The sequence below is a fragment of the Pholcus phalangioides genome, unplaced genomic scaffold (genome assembly GCF_987345545.1).
Source record: "Pholcus phalangioides strain wild (caught in Gottingen) unplaced genomic scaffold, Ppha-v1.0 ptg000010l_1, whole genome shotgun sequence".
NCBI lineage: Eukaryota > Metazoa > Arthropoda > Arachnida > Araneae > Pholcidae > Pholcus > Pholcus phalangioides.
Window position 1 is genome coordinate 1,101,961 of NW_028301603.1, and position 22,467 is coordinate 1,124,427.

General features: G+C 39.3%; 1 protein-coding gene across 5 annotated transcripts in view; it reads left to right on the plus strand.

Moving 5' to 3' along the window:
• The window catches only part of LOC149080729 (single-stranded DNA-binding protein 3-like), a 189,831-nt gene that overhangs the window by 25,054 nt on the left and 142,310 nt on the right, over positions 1–22,467 (plus strand). For all 5 annotated transcript variants that reach the window (XM_089237414.1, XM_089237411.1, XM_089237413.1 and 2 more), the window contains exon 4: positions 8,141–8,225. In XM_089237414.1, coding sequence (XP_089093540.1) covers positions 8,141–8,225 — 85 coding nt within the window. The remainder of the gene's footprint in view (positions 1–8,140; positions 8,226–22,467) is intronic.

Below are 22,467 nucleotides of genomic sequence, written 5' to 3' on the forward strand. Positions count from 1 at the left end.
ATTTATTTGACTGAACCGATTAAATGTCTTAAATTGTGTTCAAATCGTATACAAAGCATTTCAGATAAGTGACCGTATTTAAAAATATTTGAATCAATATTTTAACAAAATTTTTCGATATGAGGAAACACGAGCCGATTCAACGAAAACTAGTGATGATTTCTAAAATCACTGATTAAGAAAAAAAAACAAGAGATCGAAGCTAAGAAATTCCAGTATATGACAAGCATGTTCAGCATATCATCACATTTATGCCATAGACATGAATTTGCAAATTTTGACTTTTGGGTTTATCACCTGGTTTGCTCACTTATTTACCTATCCAAGTTTTTCGAGAAACGCGAATGTCTATCCCCTATTGAAACACAGTTTAGAAGAAAAACTTTCATAGAGTAACATCCAAAAAAAGTCATTTTCCAAGTTCTAGAGATTTGCGCATTGATGTTTCTTGTAAAGGGGGAAAAATTGCTTCAAGCGAGCGCGGCCTTTATTTATTAATCTATTTGGGTATGTGTTTATTCAGTGCATAGATGCATGAAATGAATAGAATATGTTTTTATAACGTGAATTATTACGTAGACATCATTATATTACGTATAAACATCACATATAACATCATTTATATTACGTAGTTACCAACACTACGTTTGCTATATGAATAATAGCATTTGAAGATATTCGATTAATCGATTAAAATTTTTTGATTAACTTTTAATCGATTCCCAGTCGTAGTTTTGACCTTTGCATTAAATATGATGCCAGGGGCGTACGTAGGATCGACCTTAGGAGAAGGGGCACAAAAATTTCCTTCCCGAAAAATTTGGAGTTACTTCCTTTCTAAAAGCATTTAAATTGGCAGAAATCGGTTTAAAAAGCATATGAAAGATATTTTCTTTCGATATAATTAAGTTTTTTCTGATTTTTTTTATAATTTCCGTGGGGGGGGGGCGTCTCGAGCTAATCTGCCGCCCGGGTGCGAAGCTTCGTGTGCCGCTCTAGAGGCAACCCTGGCCGGAGGCTGACAGGGGTCCGCTCTCGGGAGACCAGCAATAAACCTGTGTTTTTCTTCGCAGAAGAAAGCCGGACGCCATTATTTATCGTGAAAAATGCTCGTGACCATACGTCCCGCTTTCAAAGTACTAGAATTTTTCTGCTTTTTGGGCTAGTATTATTTTATCGTTCTTAATGCCAGATGACTGAATCTTCAAAACAGCACTTATTGTTAAGCCATCATCACACTAAAGATGATGTATAACGAGGTTGATTTCTATTAAGAAATTCATTTCTAAGGCGTTTTGCTGCTTCCAGGACCGGACAAGTGAGAGGCTGAATTTTTCCTTTGTTCGTTCTGGAAAACATAGTAGGTGATGGAACAAAACCGCACACTTGCCCCCATCTTGTGATAGAGTACAGGGGCGGCTCTTGAGCCATGCAACCGATTGCGGCCGCATGCGGCGCTGCGTTTTCCTAACAAAAAACATTTTTTTTTTATTAGGAATTGTTGGGTTAAGTTGTGAGGGTGGGACTGACAGGGATCCAGCCCAGGACTATTTTTATCATATTTTCACATTATAAATTGACTGTAGAAGGGCCCCTATGAAAAATCTGGTTTGGGGGCAAGCGAGATTCCAGCCTAGGGGTCCTGACGCAGGATGTGTGGGCCATAGGGAGGGGATAAACAGGAAGCGCAAAAAATAAGTTTCGCATGGGTAGAGATAGTCTCAAACAACCTCTGGTAGATTTCTTTCTTGTTTTTGGTATCGGCGGTCCCACACAGGTCCTGTCTGTTCTCTCAGGTTTTCTCAACACCTCCGTTATCGTGGCATGGCTCAAAAGTGTGATGTGAATTGTGTGAAATTTTTAAAAGTTTTGAACGAAACTAAAGTCTATACGCTGCCTCCCGGGTGCACTGCACCCTAGGGGTGGGAGCATGGAGTCCCCTGTGCCGCCCCCTTCACCAGCGTATGCCTTTGTATAATTCTAAAACTAACCTGAAAAGTCAGTTTTCTTTTGATTATTCCAAAAATATTTCTTTTAAAAAAATTGTTATCGAAAATAAAAATCTAAAATTATTTCTTTCATTAATGTGATTTCAGTTAATTTAGTCTCAATTAAAAATTTTTGACGTTGAATTATCACCTACAAAATGTATGAAATCAGGTGTCTCCAAGAATTCTTGGGCCTCAAGCTCTCCGCGAATTCGTTAAGATAGTGTTCTTAATTGCAGCGTTTCGCAAAATGTGTATCTCGTCTCCTAAAGAGGTCTCGGCGAGAATACGTGTGCATGCTTTGAAGTGGTCCTTTTTTTAAATGGAAATATGTAGTAAACTATTCTGGGGAACCGCAAAGTGGACCATGAATTGGGCAAAGGAGCCACGTGGGACAAAAGTTTGAGAACCAGTCTCTTAATGTAGTAAAAGCATCTCACAAAGAGAGTTCAGCTGTAAACACACAGTACGGCTCTCAGTGGCTAGGGGGGCTTTATAAAATGAAATTGTGTTTTAATGTAATCCCCTTTTTATGTAAAGATAGCTATTCTATCAAAATGGTCTACGGGCAATGGCAAAAGCTCGACACGTGGGACAAAAGTTTGAGAACCAGTCTCTTAATGTAGTAAAAGCATCTCACAAAGAGAGTTCAGCTGTAAACACACAGTACGGCTCTCAGTGGCTAGGGGGGCTTTATAAAATGAAATTGTGTTTTAATGTAATCCCCTTTTTATGTAAAGATAGCTATTCTATCAAAATGGTCTACGGGCAATGGCAAAAGCTCGAAGGAAACATTTGGCCCGAGGACTATGCGTCGAAAGCCCCTGGCTTAATATAACCCCTCAAAAAAATTTTCTCCCTCGTATGTTTCAGTACTTTCCAATTAAAGGGTTAAAATCTCCATAAAATATGTTCTTGTAAGAGTTTGAATTTTTTTGTAGGTCACATAAAAGTAGCTGTATCAGCCCGCAAGTGGGTTGCGCAACCCTGGTCCATACATATACTGCACGTCCCTGCGGTAGTCAATAGCGTATTCGGTGGCCTTGACGCCATTACTATTCCACCTGTGTGTCAAGAATCTTGATTATGCTTGGAGCGTATTTGTATTTTATGAGACCTTATACCAATCTTTCGTACAATATGTGGAAGTCTTACTTACCTGGGATATCACGCAAACTCGATTCGACAAACCATTGAAGTGCAGTAGGTATACTTACAGTGCATCCTTGAATGTGAAGAACTTTGACGTGTTGGAGATTCCTGTTGAAAATGCACACCACACGTTTTGGTGGAAGCTTATTTTGTCATCGCATAACTTCGAACTCGGAAACCGCAGCTGATGGATATTTTTTCTCAGAAGAAGAGGAGGAGCGAAAACTTCTTCTGACTTCTCTGGCGGGCTACAGTTGGTACATTTCAAGCTGTAGCATCACTTTTTGATGATTAAGTCGTAGGTGATGAGAGTTTGCTTCTATCTCCTTCTTCGGATCATAACTTTGTCATTTTCGTGCGTCAGTAGGATTATGAGATCATATTCATTTTGCTCAGAGAAAACAGACGCCATCTATTATAAAAATGTTATTCTGTTGAACTTCGAGACGGGAATCTGTTGACGTCGTAATTTAGAAAATCTAGTCCGGTAACGCCTAGTTATATACTTGTTTCTCTAGAACAAGATCATTTCGATGTACAGTCGATCCCGCTTATAATGTTTCCAAAACACCGTCATGAAAATACGTGTACGAATCGTAAGCGGGAAAACGTTTTAAACGGGAAACCTTAATAAGAATTAGTTAGGGTTGAAGCCTCGAAAATAAGTCGTACTAGGCGGGAAAACGTTCTAAGTCGGAACGTTATATGTGGGATCGACTGTATGTGTCTTGTTATTTTGTCAACTCGTGATAATTACCGATTTTCGGTATACGCATCGGAAAGCGGAACGTTTCCAGACGTACTGAAAATTTTCTTTCCATCAAGCATTTTATTCTATAAATACAAATACAACGCCACAACAGGCAAATTGCCCAACGAGGTGGCTGACTTGAGAACATCATGGATCCCCGAACCATTTTTTGGGGGCCCTACCTACTACTGCTACACCACACATGCACCTCGCATTGCGAGTCCGTCACTATAACCACTTGACCACCACAGCGGCAGAGATTAGTCAGTGGTTCTCGACTTGGATTGGGTCATGTGCCCCCTCCCCCATACTTTCATGGGATATTCTAGGGGTCCCACAAATGCGAATCGACTAGAAGGAAGCTATGATTGTTGGTTAAAGGGGCCGTAAAAAAAAATTCACATGCGAAGAAATAAAGCTTTTAACCTCTTCAAACCTGAGCAAAACAAGTTTTCTTTTGATTGATTTGTGTTTATTGTGTGTCAAAATTTCCTCCAAAAAGAAATTTTTTAAGGGGTATTTTGACATACAATGCTTACAAATAAAACAGTTTCGGTTCAGGAATGAAGAGGATAAAAGACTTATTTTCATGTAATACCCGCCTTTCCTTCCGTGCAAGATATATATACACTGTATATCTCTGCTTTTTTCGGGACTCTGTGCCCGATTTCTCGTGTTGGTAGATTGTTGACATGATTTTCGAAAATTCTGTGTTTTCATCAGACTCCAATTTAGTACTTAGGGGCCATTCAAGTATTACGTAAGCAAATTTTCACCCATTTTTGACCCCCCCCCCCCCCTGTCAGCAAAATTTCGTCAGCAGCTTAGAATATTTCATATCTTCAAAAAAGGGTGGTTGATGACGTTGGCAACTTTAAAACCCCTCTCCCCATCAAAAGTCAGCAAATCTGAACCCCCCCCTTTCTATGCTGACGTAATACTTGAATGACCCCCTTACACATAAACTCAGAGGTGGCTTAAGCGAGGGTGGGTGCAAAGGGTGCGGTGCAACCGGGTGGCAGGTTGTATGGGGCAGCAGCCTAGGCTTTTGTTTAAATTCAGAAATTTTGAAATAATGAATATTCGCAAGACACCACATGCGGTTACTCGAGCCATACCTTGAAAACGAAGAGGTTGGAGAAAACTTCAGGGAACAGACATGGACTGGGGACGGGACATAATACCAGAGACAAGAATGGGCTCTATAGCATGGGGCAAGTGTGCATTTTGGTGCCCAGTAGCTTTTCGGGAGTGGGGGAAGTAAAGGCAAAAAATTCAGGTTCTCACTTGTCCAGGGCCTGGTGTACTAGAACCACTTCTCACTCCCCTAGTTTTTGCTTTGTTCTGGGAGCATTGGTGTAGGTATATTAGTGTTAACAAGGTTCGACTCAAAGTTAAAGATTTCAGGTAAATAAAAAAATTCAACCCCAAAACAAAGGAAATATGACTCGTCAATAAGAGCTGTAATGTGGAAAAAGTTACCTATTGAGAACGGTGAAATAGCCTAGACGAAAAAACCGGACGATTTTCAATTATAAGCGGAACATATATGGTCAACCCCACCAGGGTAGTCTTTAAGAGCGTCACACATGAGGCTTTGCACCTTGCGGCAGGTTAGCCTGAGCCCTGCATAAACCCAACCCTTCAATGGCGTATTACGGGTACCTAGAGTCTGTCGAACTGACTTCAGGAACGGTCATTTTTTTTTTCCTTTCGTACCGCCTTCTCCGCTGAGATATAATTTTGAATATCAGTAAATGCAAAACTCTATATCGTGGTGCCATCATTGCTATTATACACTAAATACACGAAGACGATTTTATCGTTTGATTTTTCTTTTTTTAAATGATCACGAACAACTTGACCCTTGTAAGCGACTTCGACCTTAAGAATAAGAGGTGTCCTTGAACGAAAACGAGTGCTCTTTTCATTCATATTTCGCTTATTAATTGTGAAAAAAAAACAAAACGTGAAATCGTTGATTAAGTTATCGAGTTCTTGGAGTGTGCCAAACTCACAACTTACAATGCCAAATCACTCTCAAAGTTTAGGGGAAAGAAAAATTACGCGAAAAGGTCGAATAAATTTTCCCTCTGAAATTATAGCGCCTTTTTATATTTAGTTTCCTACTAACTATTATTGGTTATGTCTCAAGTCAAGAGAATAAAAAAAAAAGGGGGCCACACGGTATAGAACCAGGAAACAATGTCACATAATACAGAAAGGGGGGAAATTGTGTGTTTCGCGACGTCCACAGCATAAACAAGACAATTATTTCGTCCATTAGCCCGTTTCTGTTTTCTTTTTCTTTTGTCCTCCATTAACATTCATTACAGTTGTGTGTCGTTCTTCATCGACGCAATCGTGTCGCAACCTACGATAGAGCACCAATAATAAATTGGGAGGGGGGGGGGGGTGGAAAGAGAACACCTTCCATTTCCCTTTTTTTTCTGTTTAAGGACGTAAAAATGAATTTATGAGGATACATGTTTCAAATACATTGTCATTTCGATTGAAAAAGGGTTAGATAGCTTTGTAATAAACGATGGTTTCGATTCTCCCCCGCGGTTTTACCCAACTAATAGCTTATCAGGTGAGCCTCGTCGCAATTGAACATTATTAACAGCGCCATCTAGTAGAATAATCAAAGTTACGTTTCCTCTTACAATGGAAACGTTTTGATTGCAGTAAAATAAACTATTGAAAAGAACGTTTTAATTTTATTGACTAATAAATTTTTTATTCATTAAAAAAAAGTGTTTCACGTATATGATACAATTAAATATTTATTATATATATATTAATACGTATTTCCAAAGGAGTAACTCAAGTGTTGCGTCATCATCGATCGGTGGGGGGGGGGGGTTTCCGATTTGCTGACTTTTAATGACAAGAGGGGAGGGGGGAATTGGATAATGCTTACGTCATCAATCACCCTTTATGAAAATATGAAATGTTCTTAATGGCATCTTATTCGGTGCGCCAAAAACGATAAAAACCTTTCGATAGTTTGTGGTAAACTATTAAACTTTTTGAAGTAACATTCCCCCCCCCCCCCCCATTGATAAGCGCCCACTTAGTGTTCAGAGCCACTTTAGTGTTCTCTAAATGTTTCGCGGATCCAAGTGCTCTGGAACTGTGCCACGCATCACTCAAGTGATACGTAATTATATGCCGCGGGTAACTTGAGTGATGTAGAACCGCACTGGGGGCCACTTAAGTGCTCTAAAAGTACGTCATATGTCACTGAAGGGATCTCTAAATGTGTCACGGATCGCTTGACTGCTCTGGAACTGTGTCTCGAGTCATTTAAGCGATCTGTAAATGTGCCACTTAGTTCATTTTTACAAAATTAGGTTTGAGGAGGGCAGGCCACATCAGATAACCCCCAAGGGCCCTATTTGGTCCGCGGGCCAAGGGCCTTTATGCGATTTATCATTATATGGCTTAGAGGGTGGGTCGCAATGAATTTATTAAAAATAAATTTTGAGTTCATAGCCTTCAAATAACATTGAAATTAACAGAAATTGATCATAGTAACACATAAAGGTATTTATATTTTTTGGCATTAAAAAAATAAATGTTTGATCTTCAGAGGGGCGAGCCTCTCTCTATGCTATTCCCCCCCCCCCCGTGTACGCCTCTGATCCCACCAATCTGCGTTAGGATTCAGAGGGGCAGAGCTGATGACGAAATTTTGCTTACGGGGGGGGGGGGGGGTCAAAAATGGCTAAAAATCTGCTTTCGTAATACTTGAACGGCCCCAAACACACAACTTCCTACGACTGAAATTACACTATATATGTTCTATACATGTTCTTTTGTAAAACTTGCAAAAATGCAACCATTGAGCTTATCGATTACATTCGACTAAATACTAATACTCGACTAAACTTACATTCGGTCTAAAATTGTAGATTTGTATAGGGAACAAATAGACAGGTAGAAAATCGATTCACCACTGTGCTACAAGAATTGAATACGCCGTTGAAATGCCTCGAGATCGTTTGTGGGGGGGGAGAGGTGTCGGGTGGTATTTAAAGTTCGCATGGGTGCCACGAATGAAATGAATTTGGGATACTTTTGACAGTATTTTGATGATTATGAAATACTGAATTCTAAACATACTGGTTCGTAGTGGTTGCGAGATTCACGTTTTCAATATTTACTGTTTTGGCTTTGGATATTATGAATGTTTTAGTCTTTAAATTATCCATGCTAATGTGCATTTTTGTTTTCGTTTACGCAGTGTATTTTGGGATTTGTACTGTGCCGCGCCCGAAAGGCGAGACACTTGTGAGCATTCTAGTGAAGCCAAAGCTTTTCATGACTACGTGAGTAAAATTTCGTGTTTTTCTTTTCATATTTCTCGCATGCTCAGTTGTAATTAAGTGTAATTTTTATTTAATAGTTTTTGGTTTTCAGATATCCAACAAAGTATTGACTAGAGTGGAAAATGCTTTTATTGTTAGTCAGACGTGTTCTGTAATATGTAAGAGGATTAAAGCCGGTTGAGGCCCCGGGCACAAATAAGTAAACATTGGGCCTCTTAAATTATAAAAATGTGTAAAGTTGGAGGCCCTCCCTTCAGAGGTCGCCCGGTTAGCCCACCGTTAAATCCGCCTCTGGTGATATGGCATGTTCAGTGATAGTTGAATTTCTTGAACAGTTGGAAATTGTTAAAGTATTGGGTCTTCCCAAGTTTTGAGCGTTTTTTGAAGATGCACGTTCCAGTTGTGATGTGGCTCTGCATCACAGAGGTTTCCAACGAACGGGACTTACGAGACTGTTCGAAGAAACCCAAAATAATTTTTTCTAAAAACTTCAAAATAAATGATGCAGCACCAAAAAAAAAAAAAAAATGAGCGGGGGTGGCCAACCCTTTTACAAACCGTGCAACAATACCAACATTATTCTCGATGCGTGTGCCGCTCTGCGATTTTTGCGTGGCAGACTATTCGTCCCATTCTACGGGGCACTGAAATTCTCTCCGTTCCTGCAAAATATTGTTCGGCTGTCCTTTTATTTCCGTAAAAATGTTCAGTTTGTCACTCTTTTCAGTTCTAAATTGTTTTTGCTTTCAAGTCATAAATTCGATTACCGCAATGCAGATTGTGTGTGTCCGTATAATCGGAAGAAGTTCATCTTACCTACACCATGTTAGGCATAGGTACCGGAACCGGAAGACTCGGGGTGCTTGGGCCCCCCTCCCCAATAAACTTTCTAAGAGGGCTTATCCTCCTCCTCCTCAAGAATTCAGGGATATAAATTTCATTTTACAATGCAACAACATGGACGATCCTGAATTTCATACACATGGAACGTATGAGCAACGATGTCTAAAGATGAAAAACCGAACAGAAACGCATTGAATAGAAAGTTATCACATTTATTTTTTAAGTGTGCCTACCATACTAAATATAGGTTTGGCAGCCTACAAGACCAAGGATTGCTTGAAAGTTAGAATTTCTTTGATTGAAAAATGGACTGGGATTTCATTAATTTTTTTAACTTTTCGAGCGTTTAGTATTCAGCTTACTGTATAATGATTAAATACACTAGTAAATTTACGATTTATGCCAATATTATTTAAATTTACATTAATCAGAACAAATGTTGTTAGCATTTCTCTACAATAGAATTAATGCACATTTATTTGACATGCAAATGACTCATTTAATTTTAGTGATTTGAATTTTGTATCAGTAGTTTATTGTACACAAACAACGATCTTGAACGCAGTGCCAAATTTTAACTTTAGGGGTCCCTGGACAAGGCAAAAAAGACAGACAGCCTTCTCAACTGGGGAAAAAGTGTCTGGTTTATCAACAGAGATATTTTGTTTAAATTGGAAGCCACAATTCAATGGGGGATCCCATGCAAGAATTAGGTTCAGCTCGAACAGCCCCCTAACGTTTCAAGAACTTCTATATTCTTAGTTGAAAAATGAATTTCTTCAGTGTCCCTTTCTTTATTTGAGCTGTTCCGTTTTGGTATATAAGGCTTTTATAATCACTTTTGTTATCCACCTTTTTCTTCAAAGGAAGCCATAGAAATCATTTGTTCCTCCCTCTCAAACTTTTCCATAGTGACGAGTTAACAGAAATTAGCGACGAGTAAAAGAGGGTTTAATAACATTATTATCTATGGAAACCTGATGAGAAAGGAGAAAAATGATGGCTTAACCGGAGTGACGACTTATTAGGGGGACGACTTACCGAGGTTTTATTGTACTATTCCTGAGCAAGTAATTATCCCGAAAAGATATGTGTGATGTTCACAATCATAGTAGACCAAGTCCATTCATCTTTATCATGGATACTAACTCCTTAAAGTTTTTATAAAAGCAGGGCACTAAAAAATTATAGTTTAACTGAACTTTGGCATATTTAATTCCTTTGCATCACTTGAACTCAATTAATTGTCTATAAAAGACTTTAAGGCATTATTATCCATAATAAAGATAAATGGACTTGGTCTATTATGGTTGTGAACCCCTCATATGTAAGTTGGACACTCGACAAACGTGTTTCAACGATTTACTTTTACGCAGATTAAAAGAGCTGTGTGTATCAAGAGGCATTATGAAATATTTTTTTTCAATCTAATAATTGCTGGCAAACCAAATTACAAACTTGCTTCTCTTACTTGCTGTATTAATAAATACAGCTTCATAATAAGCGATTAAAATGTATTCTGAGTTGATTAAGAGATAGCCTTTCATAGATGAAAATGTTTCAATCGATCTATAGCACACTGCGCGGAGAAGCAAGTTTGTAAAAACTGCATAAATTTGGGGGTTTTTTACAAAATCAAATTTTTTAAGTTTGTAATCCCGTCCACGGCAGGATCGAGGTTGAATTTCAAGAAGCTGTAACCACTTTCGTCAAAAACGTCCCAAATCGTTGCTTGCTGATTGTATTTGGCATCGTAGTCATTTGGAAGCTTATTCGTACGCTATAACGTATAGGTTTTTCTGGAAAATTTTCGGATATCTAATTGCTTTTAATGTTTAGAATTCGCAAATAGAGTTTAAGCAGGATTTTTTTTTTTCCATTATGACTGATTCCCCAAAATTAAAATAAGCTTTAATACGCTTAATGGTAGTTCTAATTCAATATGGGGAAGATAACCGGGAATATGTCCATACTGATAAGAGGACTGATAAAACCAACGAGAGTGAAAGAGAGTTTCAATGCCACTTTTTAACTGAACAAATCTTTGTCGAGATCAGCGTTTCTCAACCTGTGGTCCGCGACGGTGGCACAGGTGGGTCCGTAGGCAGACTTGATAACTTCTGAATGAAAAAAAGCTATTCCATTGTTGTTATTGATATTAGTAAGATATATATCCTTCTGTTCACAAATAAAAATTAGACCACTCTTTCACACACTTGTGGTAATTATATGGCAATCACCTCATCGAGAGCAATGTAGGAAATTCCGATCCTAAACATAGCTAAACAAATGCAAATTATTTAAAAAATCGCTGAAGGGTGAGCGAACATAGGGTTACTGCGAATCGAAGTAAATAAAAATGTAATTCACGGGAAAAAAATGATGTATCATGAATGATTGATCATATCCCATCGAGAAAAATATGGAGAATTCCGAGCGCCTATTGCCACTAAAAATATTTCTAAAGTTGGCAAAATCACCAATTGTTGCTGAAAATTGCTGAGAGATTACCAATATAATCAGAAATAAAGAGGTGCTGGGAAAAACAGTGAGCTGAAATATGTGCAAGGAAAAAACGTTAAAAACATGAATATTATATTCATATAATTATAATAGCATAATAACTTATGCAAATATTTTTATTCTGATTTTAATAAATATTGAAAATTAAAATAAGCTTCTGTGGGGAAAAAAAAATGGGGCAATTTTACGGAAAACGTGGAACGGCCAAAAATATGCAATATAAAAATACGGGCGTTCCAGTCAAAACGCATTTTATTCCTACTTTTAAATGTCCCGTATTTTAAGGGCCATACGCACAACTCATGTCTGTGGTCCGTTGAATTCATTCAGACGTTTTAATGGTCCTTCGGTTCAGAAAGGTTGAGAAACGCTGGTCAAGATCATTGGTATTGAAGTCCAGGTCAGTTGTTTCCACTTTTAGTAGCGTCATTGATCTTGTCCATGCCTAATTTCTCTTTGTTAAAAAAATGTGCACGAAAATTCTGTACCAAACAAAAAAGAAAATCGTGTGAGTTTTAACAGGGATGTCCAAACCGTCCATTTTTTCCAGAGCAAGTATCCACTTCACAGCTCGCTGAATAGGTTTCTGTGTGGGGTGGGGGGGGGGGAGGAAAGAAAAATTCTTCAAGAGTGGTCAGTAAGTTCCCGCAAGTAATTTTCTTTTTTTCTGCACGAGTCGACAGCGCTAATTTCAATGGAAACGAATTTCTTGTCCTTTTTACCTGAATCAAGTAGATATGTCCTTTTTTGCTCATTTCTTGCATCTTCTCCCCCTCCCTCCACGTGTGTGTGTCTATTTCATCCTTGTAACCAGTGAACCCTTACGTTATAAAAGAAGGAATCCCCCCATCGCGTCTTTTTCGTATATCCATGCATGTGACCTGGCGTATCGCCAACTTGGCGATTTTTTCTTTTTTATTTATTTATTTTTTCTTATATATGCCAAGGATGCTTGATATGTCAGGTTTTTTTTTCCCCATGCTGTTGTTGTTATTACCTGGATTTTTCTGTTGTTTTTCTTCTTCTTCGTGTGCCTTATATACTCCTCCCCCGCAAGTGTTATAACGCGTCCTTTCCCTTCGCCTCTCGATATTTTGGCACGGTTTCAAGTCAGGTTCCTCGCCAATACGGAAATAGCCGTATCGCTATTGTGCCGAGGCTGTGAGCTCCAGGGAGGTCGCCCTTGTTCTTTTTTTTTTCTTGTATCCTTCTTTCTCAGTGTGTGTGTTGTGCTGGGAAGATCTTACTTCTTTCTTATTATTTTCTTTTCTTCTGGATTCGACTTATGTCTGTGCAACGCTCTTTTTTTCTTCTCATTTTTATAAAGCGTGAAGCAACACAGACTAGAATTGCTTTCGAGGGGAGGAGGTCAGAGGTTGTGAAAATGGTACAGGTGGTTTATTAATAATTAATATATCTGCGTAATAGAATTTCTCTGTTTATCCCGTAATTAAAAGGTGTTTCGAAATTTCTAACAGAACTTGCGCAGGTTGTTTTAATGAGCCATGGCGTTGTGTGTGTGTGTGTGTGTGTATTGATGACGCGAGGAGGAGAATGATTTTTTTTCCCCCTTTTCAGATGTTTCTGGTGTAGAATAGTTTTCGTGATTTTTTAGGAAATGTCAATTCCCCGACTTACGTCCCGCCGATACACGTCACTCCACATTTACGTCGTCTTTTTTCCTTTCCTAGAAATAATTTTTTTTTCTCACTCAGATGCATTTTGAACAATCGCGTCGCTTTCCGAGGAAAAAAATGATTTCCCAGCCCCCCCCCCCCCCGAGAGATTCGCAACCAAAAAAAAGGACAAATAGATAAGAAATAAAAAAAAAAATTGCAAATTTACCTCCCTTCTCCTGCTGAGGAGGGGGCGGGAATTACCTTTTGAAAAGTTCACCTGAACTTTCGTCATCGTCCTTGAAACGAATTACTGACGTATATCGAGGTATTACTGTTGTGAATTTTCGTTTGCATTTGCTGGAGGACCCTTCGGTCAACCACCTAGGGCAGCGGTTCTCAATCGGTGCTCCGCGGAGGCCCAACAGCCACGTGAGAAAGATAAAATCAGTGAATTTGATGAACGAATAAAAAGACGCCGCCATAGAAATTATGTACTAAAAAGTTCTCCGCGAGTCAAAATATTGAAAACTGCTGACCTGAGGTTTCCCCCCACAACCCTTCTATACGCCATTGTCGCTTGCTACACGGTGAAATCCATGGCACCCGTAAGCGTTGGGCTGACAGCTCTTACGAACCTCGGGGACCCGGACTATTCTTGAATTTGTCTTTTGACGTTTACTTTCGATTTCAATGTTTACATCTGCAATTTGCGTAGTGTTGGCAAAGTTCTTATCAGATATAGGTATTTCAATCAAAAACAAGGGTAGAGCTCTACCAGTTCGGAAGTTTTTCATGTTAGATACCTTGATTGGTTGAAATTGCTTCTTTTCAAGATCAGCTTTAATTTCATTAGTGTCGACATTAGCGGGGAGACCCCTAATTACAAATTTTATTGTTCGCTCACTCTGCATTTGATTGTACAGCTTGCTGTCAAACAACTTTATTACTGTGCGATAGTCACTTTCAGTGTACACTTGAAAAACTAGTTTTGAATTCGAACCTCTCTGAAGAGCTACTTAAATGTAAGGTTAGTTTTTGTAGCTCATTCTTCTACCTATGATCAGCCTATCATTTCTCAACCTATGGTCCTCGGACGAGGGTTGGCCCTTGAGAAAAGACAGATGATCCGTAGGCATCCCGAACCTTATCGATGACGATGGTTAAAATTGTAAAGAAATGGGGACTTGCGCACGGTTTGCAAAGAAAGGTCCGCAGACAGACCTGAAATTTAATTCTGATGGAACGAAAATTATTGCATTGATATCTACCTGTTTAAGGGCACTGGTACGATTCAAGAGGGTTGTAGGTAGGCATTGCCGTGTAAAAGCCTTGGCCCTGAAAAGGGGTGAGGCTGCTGTAGCTGTGACGCCCGGGATCGAGTTCTTTTTAAAATATATACACCGAATGGATTTTTTATAAGATCAATGTGAGGAAGCGATACGAAAGATGTCATTGTTTGGGGAATCTCCAAAAACCGTGGCCTGAGACTCTAGGACGTGTTGTATGCTACAGAGCAGTGGTTCTGAACTTTTAGAAGCCTGTGGCCTGGTCGGTTATTTTTTTTTTGTATGTAGAAAGCTTTCATATACACGACCAACGGCAAATAAATGGGTAAAAATAAAACGGTAAACCAATCGCATCCCTGTTTGATTGATGGCGGGGTCAATAGGGTAATTTACAGGAAACATTCTGAACGGTTTTCTTCCCCTTCGATATACAATACTTGAAAGTAGACCATACTTTATCTCAGATTTTTTTTCCTATCGCTTCTCCTTCAACACATAGGAATCTATACCAAATCCAAAGTTTCTACCACCCCTAGAACCCCTTCCGTCGGGCACCCCCCATGGGGGGGGGCGATAGTGCCCACTTTCAGAAACACTGGTATAGATGGATGCAGTTTTCTTAGCATAACGATCGGCAAATGTTGTTATAAAGTAAATTGGGTTTTGAAACTGATCAGAGGTATTTTTACGAAAGAGTTGTTTCAGTAAAACATGGGGGGGGGGGGAAATTACGACATTTTGACGTATCAAAATGGTTCACTTAAAGTCCCCCCCCCCCCTTTCTTCTAGCTTGACATTAATTTTCACTTTGGCACCGAAAGTGATATCTAAGGTTTTTATGTTTACCAATCGCTGGCGAAAAAACCGATTAAAAAAATATCTTGTATTGCGTAATCGACGCCGCAACCACCTGTTTTGCGTCATATTCTGCAGACGGAATAAGTTAAAAAAAAGGAAAGAAAAAATTCTCTTTTTTTCGTATTTTTACGTACCGTATTTTTCATAAAACTCCCAACACTTCCTCCAAGGCTGTCCATTGTATATACGCAACCCGAGAACGTTAAAACACTGCTAGCGGCCATCCTTGCTCTGTCTCCTGACGTCATAATAATATGCACGTCGTGAAGTATTTTTTTTTTGTCTTCTCTTACCTGATATTTTTACGTTCCCTTTCTTTTAATACTTTCATTGTCTTGAAAATTGTGTCTATAAATTTCCATTTTGTCGTTTTCTCTTCCCCCCGTTTTCTTTGGCATTATATCATGATGTAGGGAGGACGTTCAGTTTTTCGTGTTGCTAACATGGTCATCCACCAGCTTGGAGTGAAAAAAAACACGTCAGATATTGGAATTTATAACCGTATGAATTAAATATCAGTGCCATCTATCGGCTTGTGTTAAGCAACAGCGAACGTTATATTGGAAGAACGAGAATTTTCGTTTTGGCTAGAATTAGTTATATTTGACATGCTTTGTAATAATATTTTAAACTTGATAATTGCACGCAATGATGTATGTTCTTTCTGTCGAACTGTGTATGAAAATAAAAAAAAAATTATGTATATTTTTTCATAATAAATATTGCTCAATCTTCACTAAATCTACTTTTATCTATTGTATTTCGGAAGATGTTTTTCCCCGATAGTTTGTAAATTGTATCGGTTATTCCAATTTATAAATCCGGTGATTCTAATGACCTGAATAACTACAGGCTTATTTCCAAGCTGTTTGAAACCGTAATAAAATCTCGACTCTTCCGTTTTTTTACATAAATCTAACTTAATCGTCCCCAAGCAACATGGATTTCTACCTAACAAAAACATAGAATCCGCTCTTCTAGATTTTACTTCTAATATTGATAAATCTCTCAAAACAATTGCTATTTTCTTAGGTATAAGAAAAGCTTTCGATATCGTCTCCCATGAAATCTTGACTGAAAAACTTAGTTTCTGTGGTATAAGAGGTGTTTTTTTTAAACTTTTACGACCTTACCTTCGTAACAGATACCAATTCGGTAAATGTGGAGATAAATATAGCAATATTTATATGAAAACTATTAATGGCGTCCCTCCAGTTTCTGTTCTTGGCCCCTTATTCCTCGTTTTCATTAATGACATTTGTAACCTTAACATTGTTGGTAACATAACATTTGCTGATGATAGTCATTATTTATAACGCAAAAAACTACCAAACTTTGACTAACACGATTAATCAAGAATGAAGACTTAATTAAAGTGTGCAACTGGTTTTCTCAGCTAATAAATTAGCTATTAATGTATCCAAAACTACATTTATCTATTTTTCATTACTTAATAACTCGCTACATAATATTGTTTCCCATGATTCTAACTGCTCCCTTAACGATTGTCATTGTAATCCTCTTGAACAAGTAAATCCTATCAAATATCTTGGTGTTAATGTTCACTCTAACCTTGAACGGAATTCTCATATCACAAAACTTCACGGCAAACTTCGTTATTTTTTGTACAAAATTTTTTACCTCAAATTTTATGTCAATTCGTTTTCCCTTTTAATTTTGTACGCCTGGGGCAGTGACTACATTACTTATATACTTTGATCACTTTGCACAAAGGAATAATTAGACTGATAACTATAACGATTAGATTACTCCCTCACTTGAACTTTTCTATTCTTTAAATATATTACCACTTCGACATCTTTTTTCCTCAAATCGATGGTTATTTTATTTAAAAAAACAACATTCTTTACCTCTGAGCATCTTTCATTCTTCTGCAAGAATCAACTCCACCTATTTACTCCCTGGAATCTATAAAACGATTGGTAAAAAACATTTTTCATATCTTGTCCCTAAATTCTATAACTCTTTGCCTAATCAATTCCTTAATAATAATACTTCATTATTAGCCTTTTTAAAAAAAGAAAAATTTAAATGCTACCTGTTTTCAATATAATAATATTGAGTTATTTTAGGATAAATTTCCCTCCTATAACTTCCTTCTCATCTACTTTAAAAATGAACTTTTCCCTCTTTTTTTCCTACAATCGGAATATTATCACCACATGCCCTGCGGCCACCATAACCCATCAATTCATGCTGTGTTTAGTTGTGTTTTTCTTTTCTGTTCGCACATTTTTTATCTTTCCATTTATTTATTTGCTTACATGATTCATACCCAATTGTAATTTGTGATTTCGAGTAAGGGCCATTTGGCTTCTTTTCTTGGTAATTTTTATCTGTATTCTACATTTTTCACTAATAAAGTATTGTTATTTAATGTATCTATACTTGTATATAACGAAACTGTTAGGTTTTCCATCTCAGTTTGAAGTCTGGATCCTGCTCCATATGAGGCGGCGGGTTCGTGAAGTTCGCTTCTCCTATATTCAGTATTGAAATGGCTCATGTCGAGTTACTTTAATCACGTGGATACGGCTCAGTCGACTTGAAGCACGCAAACCCGGTCTATCTCCAGGGAAGCATTTTCGAAGCAGTTAAGTTCGGGGGTAACGAAACCATGAAGAAACCTGTAGTGAGAACTCGCCATCAAAAGTACAGGGCGTCCATAATTAAAATAACCTATTTTAAAGAAGCCTACCTGACCTTAAAGGCAGCATTTCACGCCACGTGCTGAACATTTCCCCGTACACACTTCGGTCAGTTGTGGAACATGTCATCTTGCGATTTCACGTGGTATCTGAAAATGATGGCTATCATGTGGAACGTGTTTTGTTGCAGTAACAATTGTAAAAGTGTTCAACAATTGTTAAAATTGTAAATGTTTGCCTAAATGTGTCATTTCTTAATGAAACGCCCTCTGGTGGCGACATGTGGAACTACCCCCCCCCCCCTCCGCCCTGAAACATTCCCATCACTTCACGTAGTCCTCCACAAAATTTCACAATTTTCTGATGACTGGTTTCGCCTGTAGGCTACTTTAAAGTAGGACCTTTTAATTATGGGTGCCCTGTACATCTAAGAATCCTATGAATTATTTAAGTAAAATCAATTTTTTAATGCTGTGCAACGTCTTCAACATGATCATGTTCAAAATGCTTATTTAGAAAAAAAGCGATCTCAACTGGGAGAATAATCCGTGTTATTTTGTGAACTCCGAACATGTAAATTGAACCCCACTGATCCTTTCGCACCCACAACTATACATTTCCGAAGAGCATGCACCTTTACCTTAGGAGGCCATCCATTGCACCTATCTCAATCAAGAACCATTTTTCTCATCAGCTGTACTGACTTTTTGATGTACAGCATTTTTTATGTCGGGGATGCAGACACGTCTGTAACGTGGTGGGGGATGAGGGATCGACATTAGATATTCTTTTTTTTTTTAATTATCAGTTTACTGTAAGGAAGGTATTAGGAGCTCTCTGGTTTGGTGGCCCGCTAAAACATAAAGAGTTCCCTCAGCTCCAGGGGTAAATTCCTAAGGGGACGTGCCCCCCCCCCCCCGCATGATCGCAAGAACCATCATGCTGATTATCCACTTTCCTGATGTTTGTTCGTACGTGGAAAGGACGAATCCAGCCTGGGACCCCCAAATCAATTTGATAACTGTAATTTGTTATGTAATTTGTATTATAAATTAACTATGGGAGGGGGATGAAAAAAATTCTTGCTGGCGGTATGCATAAAATCCCAGGTCTAGGGGCATGGCTCCAGGATGTGGTGGGCTCCGCCCGAGATTTCTTTTTCATTGCCCTAAATGTTTTTAGGGCTTCAAAAATTTTATATATGTATCGCTCCATATTAGTGTTTGGATGCTCGTATAATACAGGTGGCCCCGCTTAAACGGATATCAACGATGCCAGCATACAATTACGATTAAGCGGGATATTCGATTGTGCGGGGAACAATTTAATTGCTGTCCAACACAATTGGTATGGCTTGCATATTGAAAACTGATGAAAGCATCGATATTAATAAAACTTCTGGAATAAATCGGACGTCAGTTGAATTGCAACGATCAGAATACATGAGATTATTACTTTTCAATACAATGCTTACCGCCCTCTATGGCCTCAACAGAGAACAAAAATAAAATATTAAATGTACGTATTGAAGACAATTTGAATACTTCGAGGCCTGTACTAAAGTCTCCTAGATACTACTATCTAGGAGGCTTTGAGGCGGATCTTTAACGGTGGGTGCACCGGGCGCGCTCTCTCTGTTCCCCGACTTATGAAGAGCCCGAAAAAACCCCAATTAAATTTTTTTTTTTTCAATTTAAGGGGACCAATATTTTCTTCTTCGACTGGAAGGCCTCAACTGACCTTAATCCGCTTCTGCCTGTACCCACTCTCAAGTCTAGGTTTTTTTCCCAAGTCTTGGCAACATATTTCACATCATTTCTAATTGCATTATCTAGTAAAAATACATGGCGGTTGATGTGTATCAACAGTTGTCGTGTGAATCGTAGTATTCGTTTAAGCGGGGAACTTCAATACATTGTCTCTATGAAAGAAATTTTGACACACACATTTCATGGCAGTGATGATGTCAATTCAATAAACATATACATTAGGTCAGTTGTCTCCGTGATTGACACTGGCAGTGTTCCCCCATGCCGTTTATCCGATTAAGCGGTGCCGAATGTATTTTTATGTGGGTGTAGCGTGTTGTTAAAAATTTCAGAATGTCTGACGGGTGATTGGTTTTGGGTAATTGCAGTGTAAATTAGCTTCCGTTTAGGATAATTTAATGCTGGTGAAAAGCACCACACGATGTCTAACTGGTAGGGAGAAATTTATTTTTCATGTATATTCCTGTGTGGAAACTCGGCCATTTGAGTACGTATTTGGGAAAGTTATCTCACGTTATTGCTGCTCGCACCAGTCGATAACAGCGGGCGGCAACCCTATTCTTTAGAAAAATGAAAAAAAGGAAAGCGTGTGTGTTGTGTGTGTGGTTTCAAGTGCGTTCCCAGTGAGCATCCATCCCGAACTGTACGGCAAGGATTGAGAAATAATAAATATATTTTCGTCCTCTCTTTTTTTGTCCCTTTTTTTCGTCGCCATTTGGCGTGATCTGGCGAGCTTCTGTTGAGCTGGCACGTAATAACAAAGGCACACGTTTTGTTCATGTGCTTTTTTTTTTCTCCTCTTCCCCCGCCCTGAGCTGTCCTCTCTCCCTGCCCACCGATTGCTCTCTATTCATTCATCCACATTCCCCCTTTCCACCTTTCCGTTCACAAGTGACGGCGGCCGCGTTCTCTTCTCCTTCCCCTCCCTCCACCTCCTTTAGTTGACGTGTATATGACGATTGCCCTGTACCCAGGAACGACTACTCGATCAAAATGCTGTGGCAGTGCATACGATATATATATATATATGCAGTATAATACAGTACCTCTCCTATACAAAGTACATAGCAATAATGGCCGAGCTTTAGACCATGGCATGCCGGGAGGAAAGGGTATGATTGTGCTCAACAGCGTTTGGTTAGTTAGCGCAGTCCTTTCTCATCATAGGGGCCCTCTTGCGGTCCCGAGACATTCCGAGGAGGCCAGGGCCGCCTTAAGAGCATCACAGGCTTCAGGTAAAGTGATCTTTAAGCCCCCCCCCCTTCCCGACTAGAAATACACTCCTGCAAGTTCACGTGCTTTCATCCGAAAATTTCAACCGGATCTCATTATTATGAGACTCCTTCTGCACGTGACTCTCCCGGCCTAGGCAAGGTATATATTCTTGAAACCTTGGGTAAACCCCATGCGTTGAGACTGCGCAGATCACGACCATAAAAAGCCGCTGGGGAAAAGATGCAGATGGAGAAAATGAAGCTTTTGAGAAATATGATGGGAAAAACCATACCCCACAACGGTGGGGCTAGGGCTCGAACCCTGGGCCCGAGACGGTTCTCATAATTTTTTGTTTTTTCACGCAAAAACTTCACTAAGGAGGGGCCCATGAAAAGTTTGGCCTAGGGGGTCCCGCCAAAGGATGTTCCTGCTCCAGGATGTGGGGGTCATAGAGAAGTGTGACTTCTTTTAGAATGAAGCAGAACTGTGTCCATAGAACCAGGACCCTCTTAATGATGAGTTCCATTCTTGGGGCCCCGTAAATAATGGATCGTGTTTTTCGAAAATAAGTATGTAAATTGGTGCACGGGTACTCCAGCCAACTTGGGGGGGGGGGGTTGGTGCTGATAAAAGGACCCTGCATAGGACGAGCAGTTTTAACGCGTGGGCTCCCTATCCACGGCCGACTCGATGTCAATGAATTAAGTCTGCTATGACTCATCCGACTATGGCTCCGAGCTTGATATCAATGGGGGGAGGGGGATATATCTAGATATGACACCATGATGTGCTATATTAAGTAAATATGTAAGCAGTGTTACTTCCAGCTAAGTATGCGCCACACTCCCCAAGGTGTTGACACCCTCATAACTCAATCAAAGGTCAACTCGACTAGTGAAATTTTTGTTGACTAAAATTAGTTCAAAACATCTGTCCAATAAGGGGCCATTCAAGTATTACGTAAGCAGATTTTCAGCCATTTTTGACCCCCTCCCCCCTTTGTCAGCAAAACACTGAACCCCCCCCCCCCCCCGTCAGCAAAATTTCGTCAGCAGCTTAGAATATTTCATATCTTCAAAAAGGGGTGGTTGATGACGTAAGCAACCTTCAAACACCCCCTCCCCCGTCATCAAAAGTCAGCAAATCCGGAACCCCCCCCCCCCCCGATGCTGACGTAATACGTGAATGACCCCTAAGTATGAAAGGTCCCGCTCCTTGATGTGGGGGAGGAAGTCCAGTATAAGACAGGAGGCCACGGGAAAAAAATGTTAAAAGAGGGCCGCGGGCGAAGAAAGTTTGAGGAAACAGAGTTGGCAAATTTGTAGGTCGTGTGAATTCCAGTCCCTGGACCAATGTTTCTGTTTTTCCATTTCCCACGCAGTGTTGCCAACTTGGTTATTTTCCATCTAGATCTGGTTTTTTTTCGGCCATGTAGTTGGGAAAAATGCCCATCTGGTTGT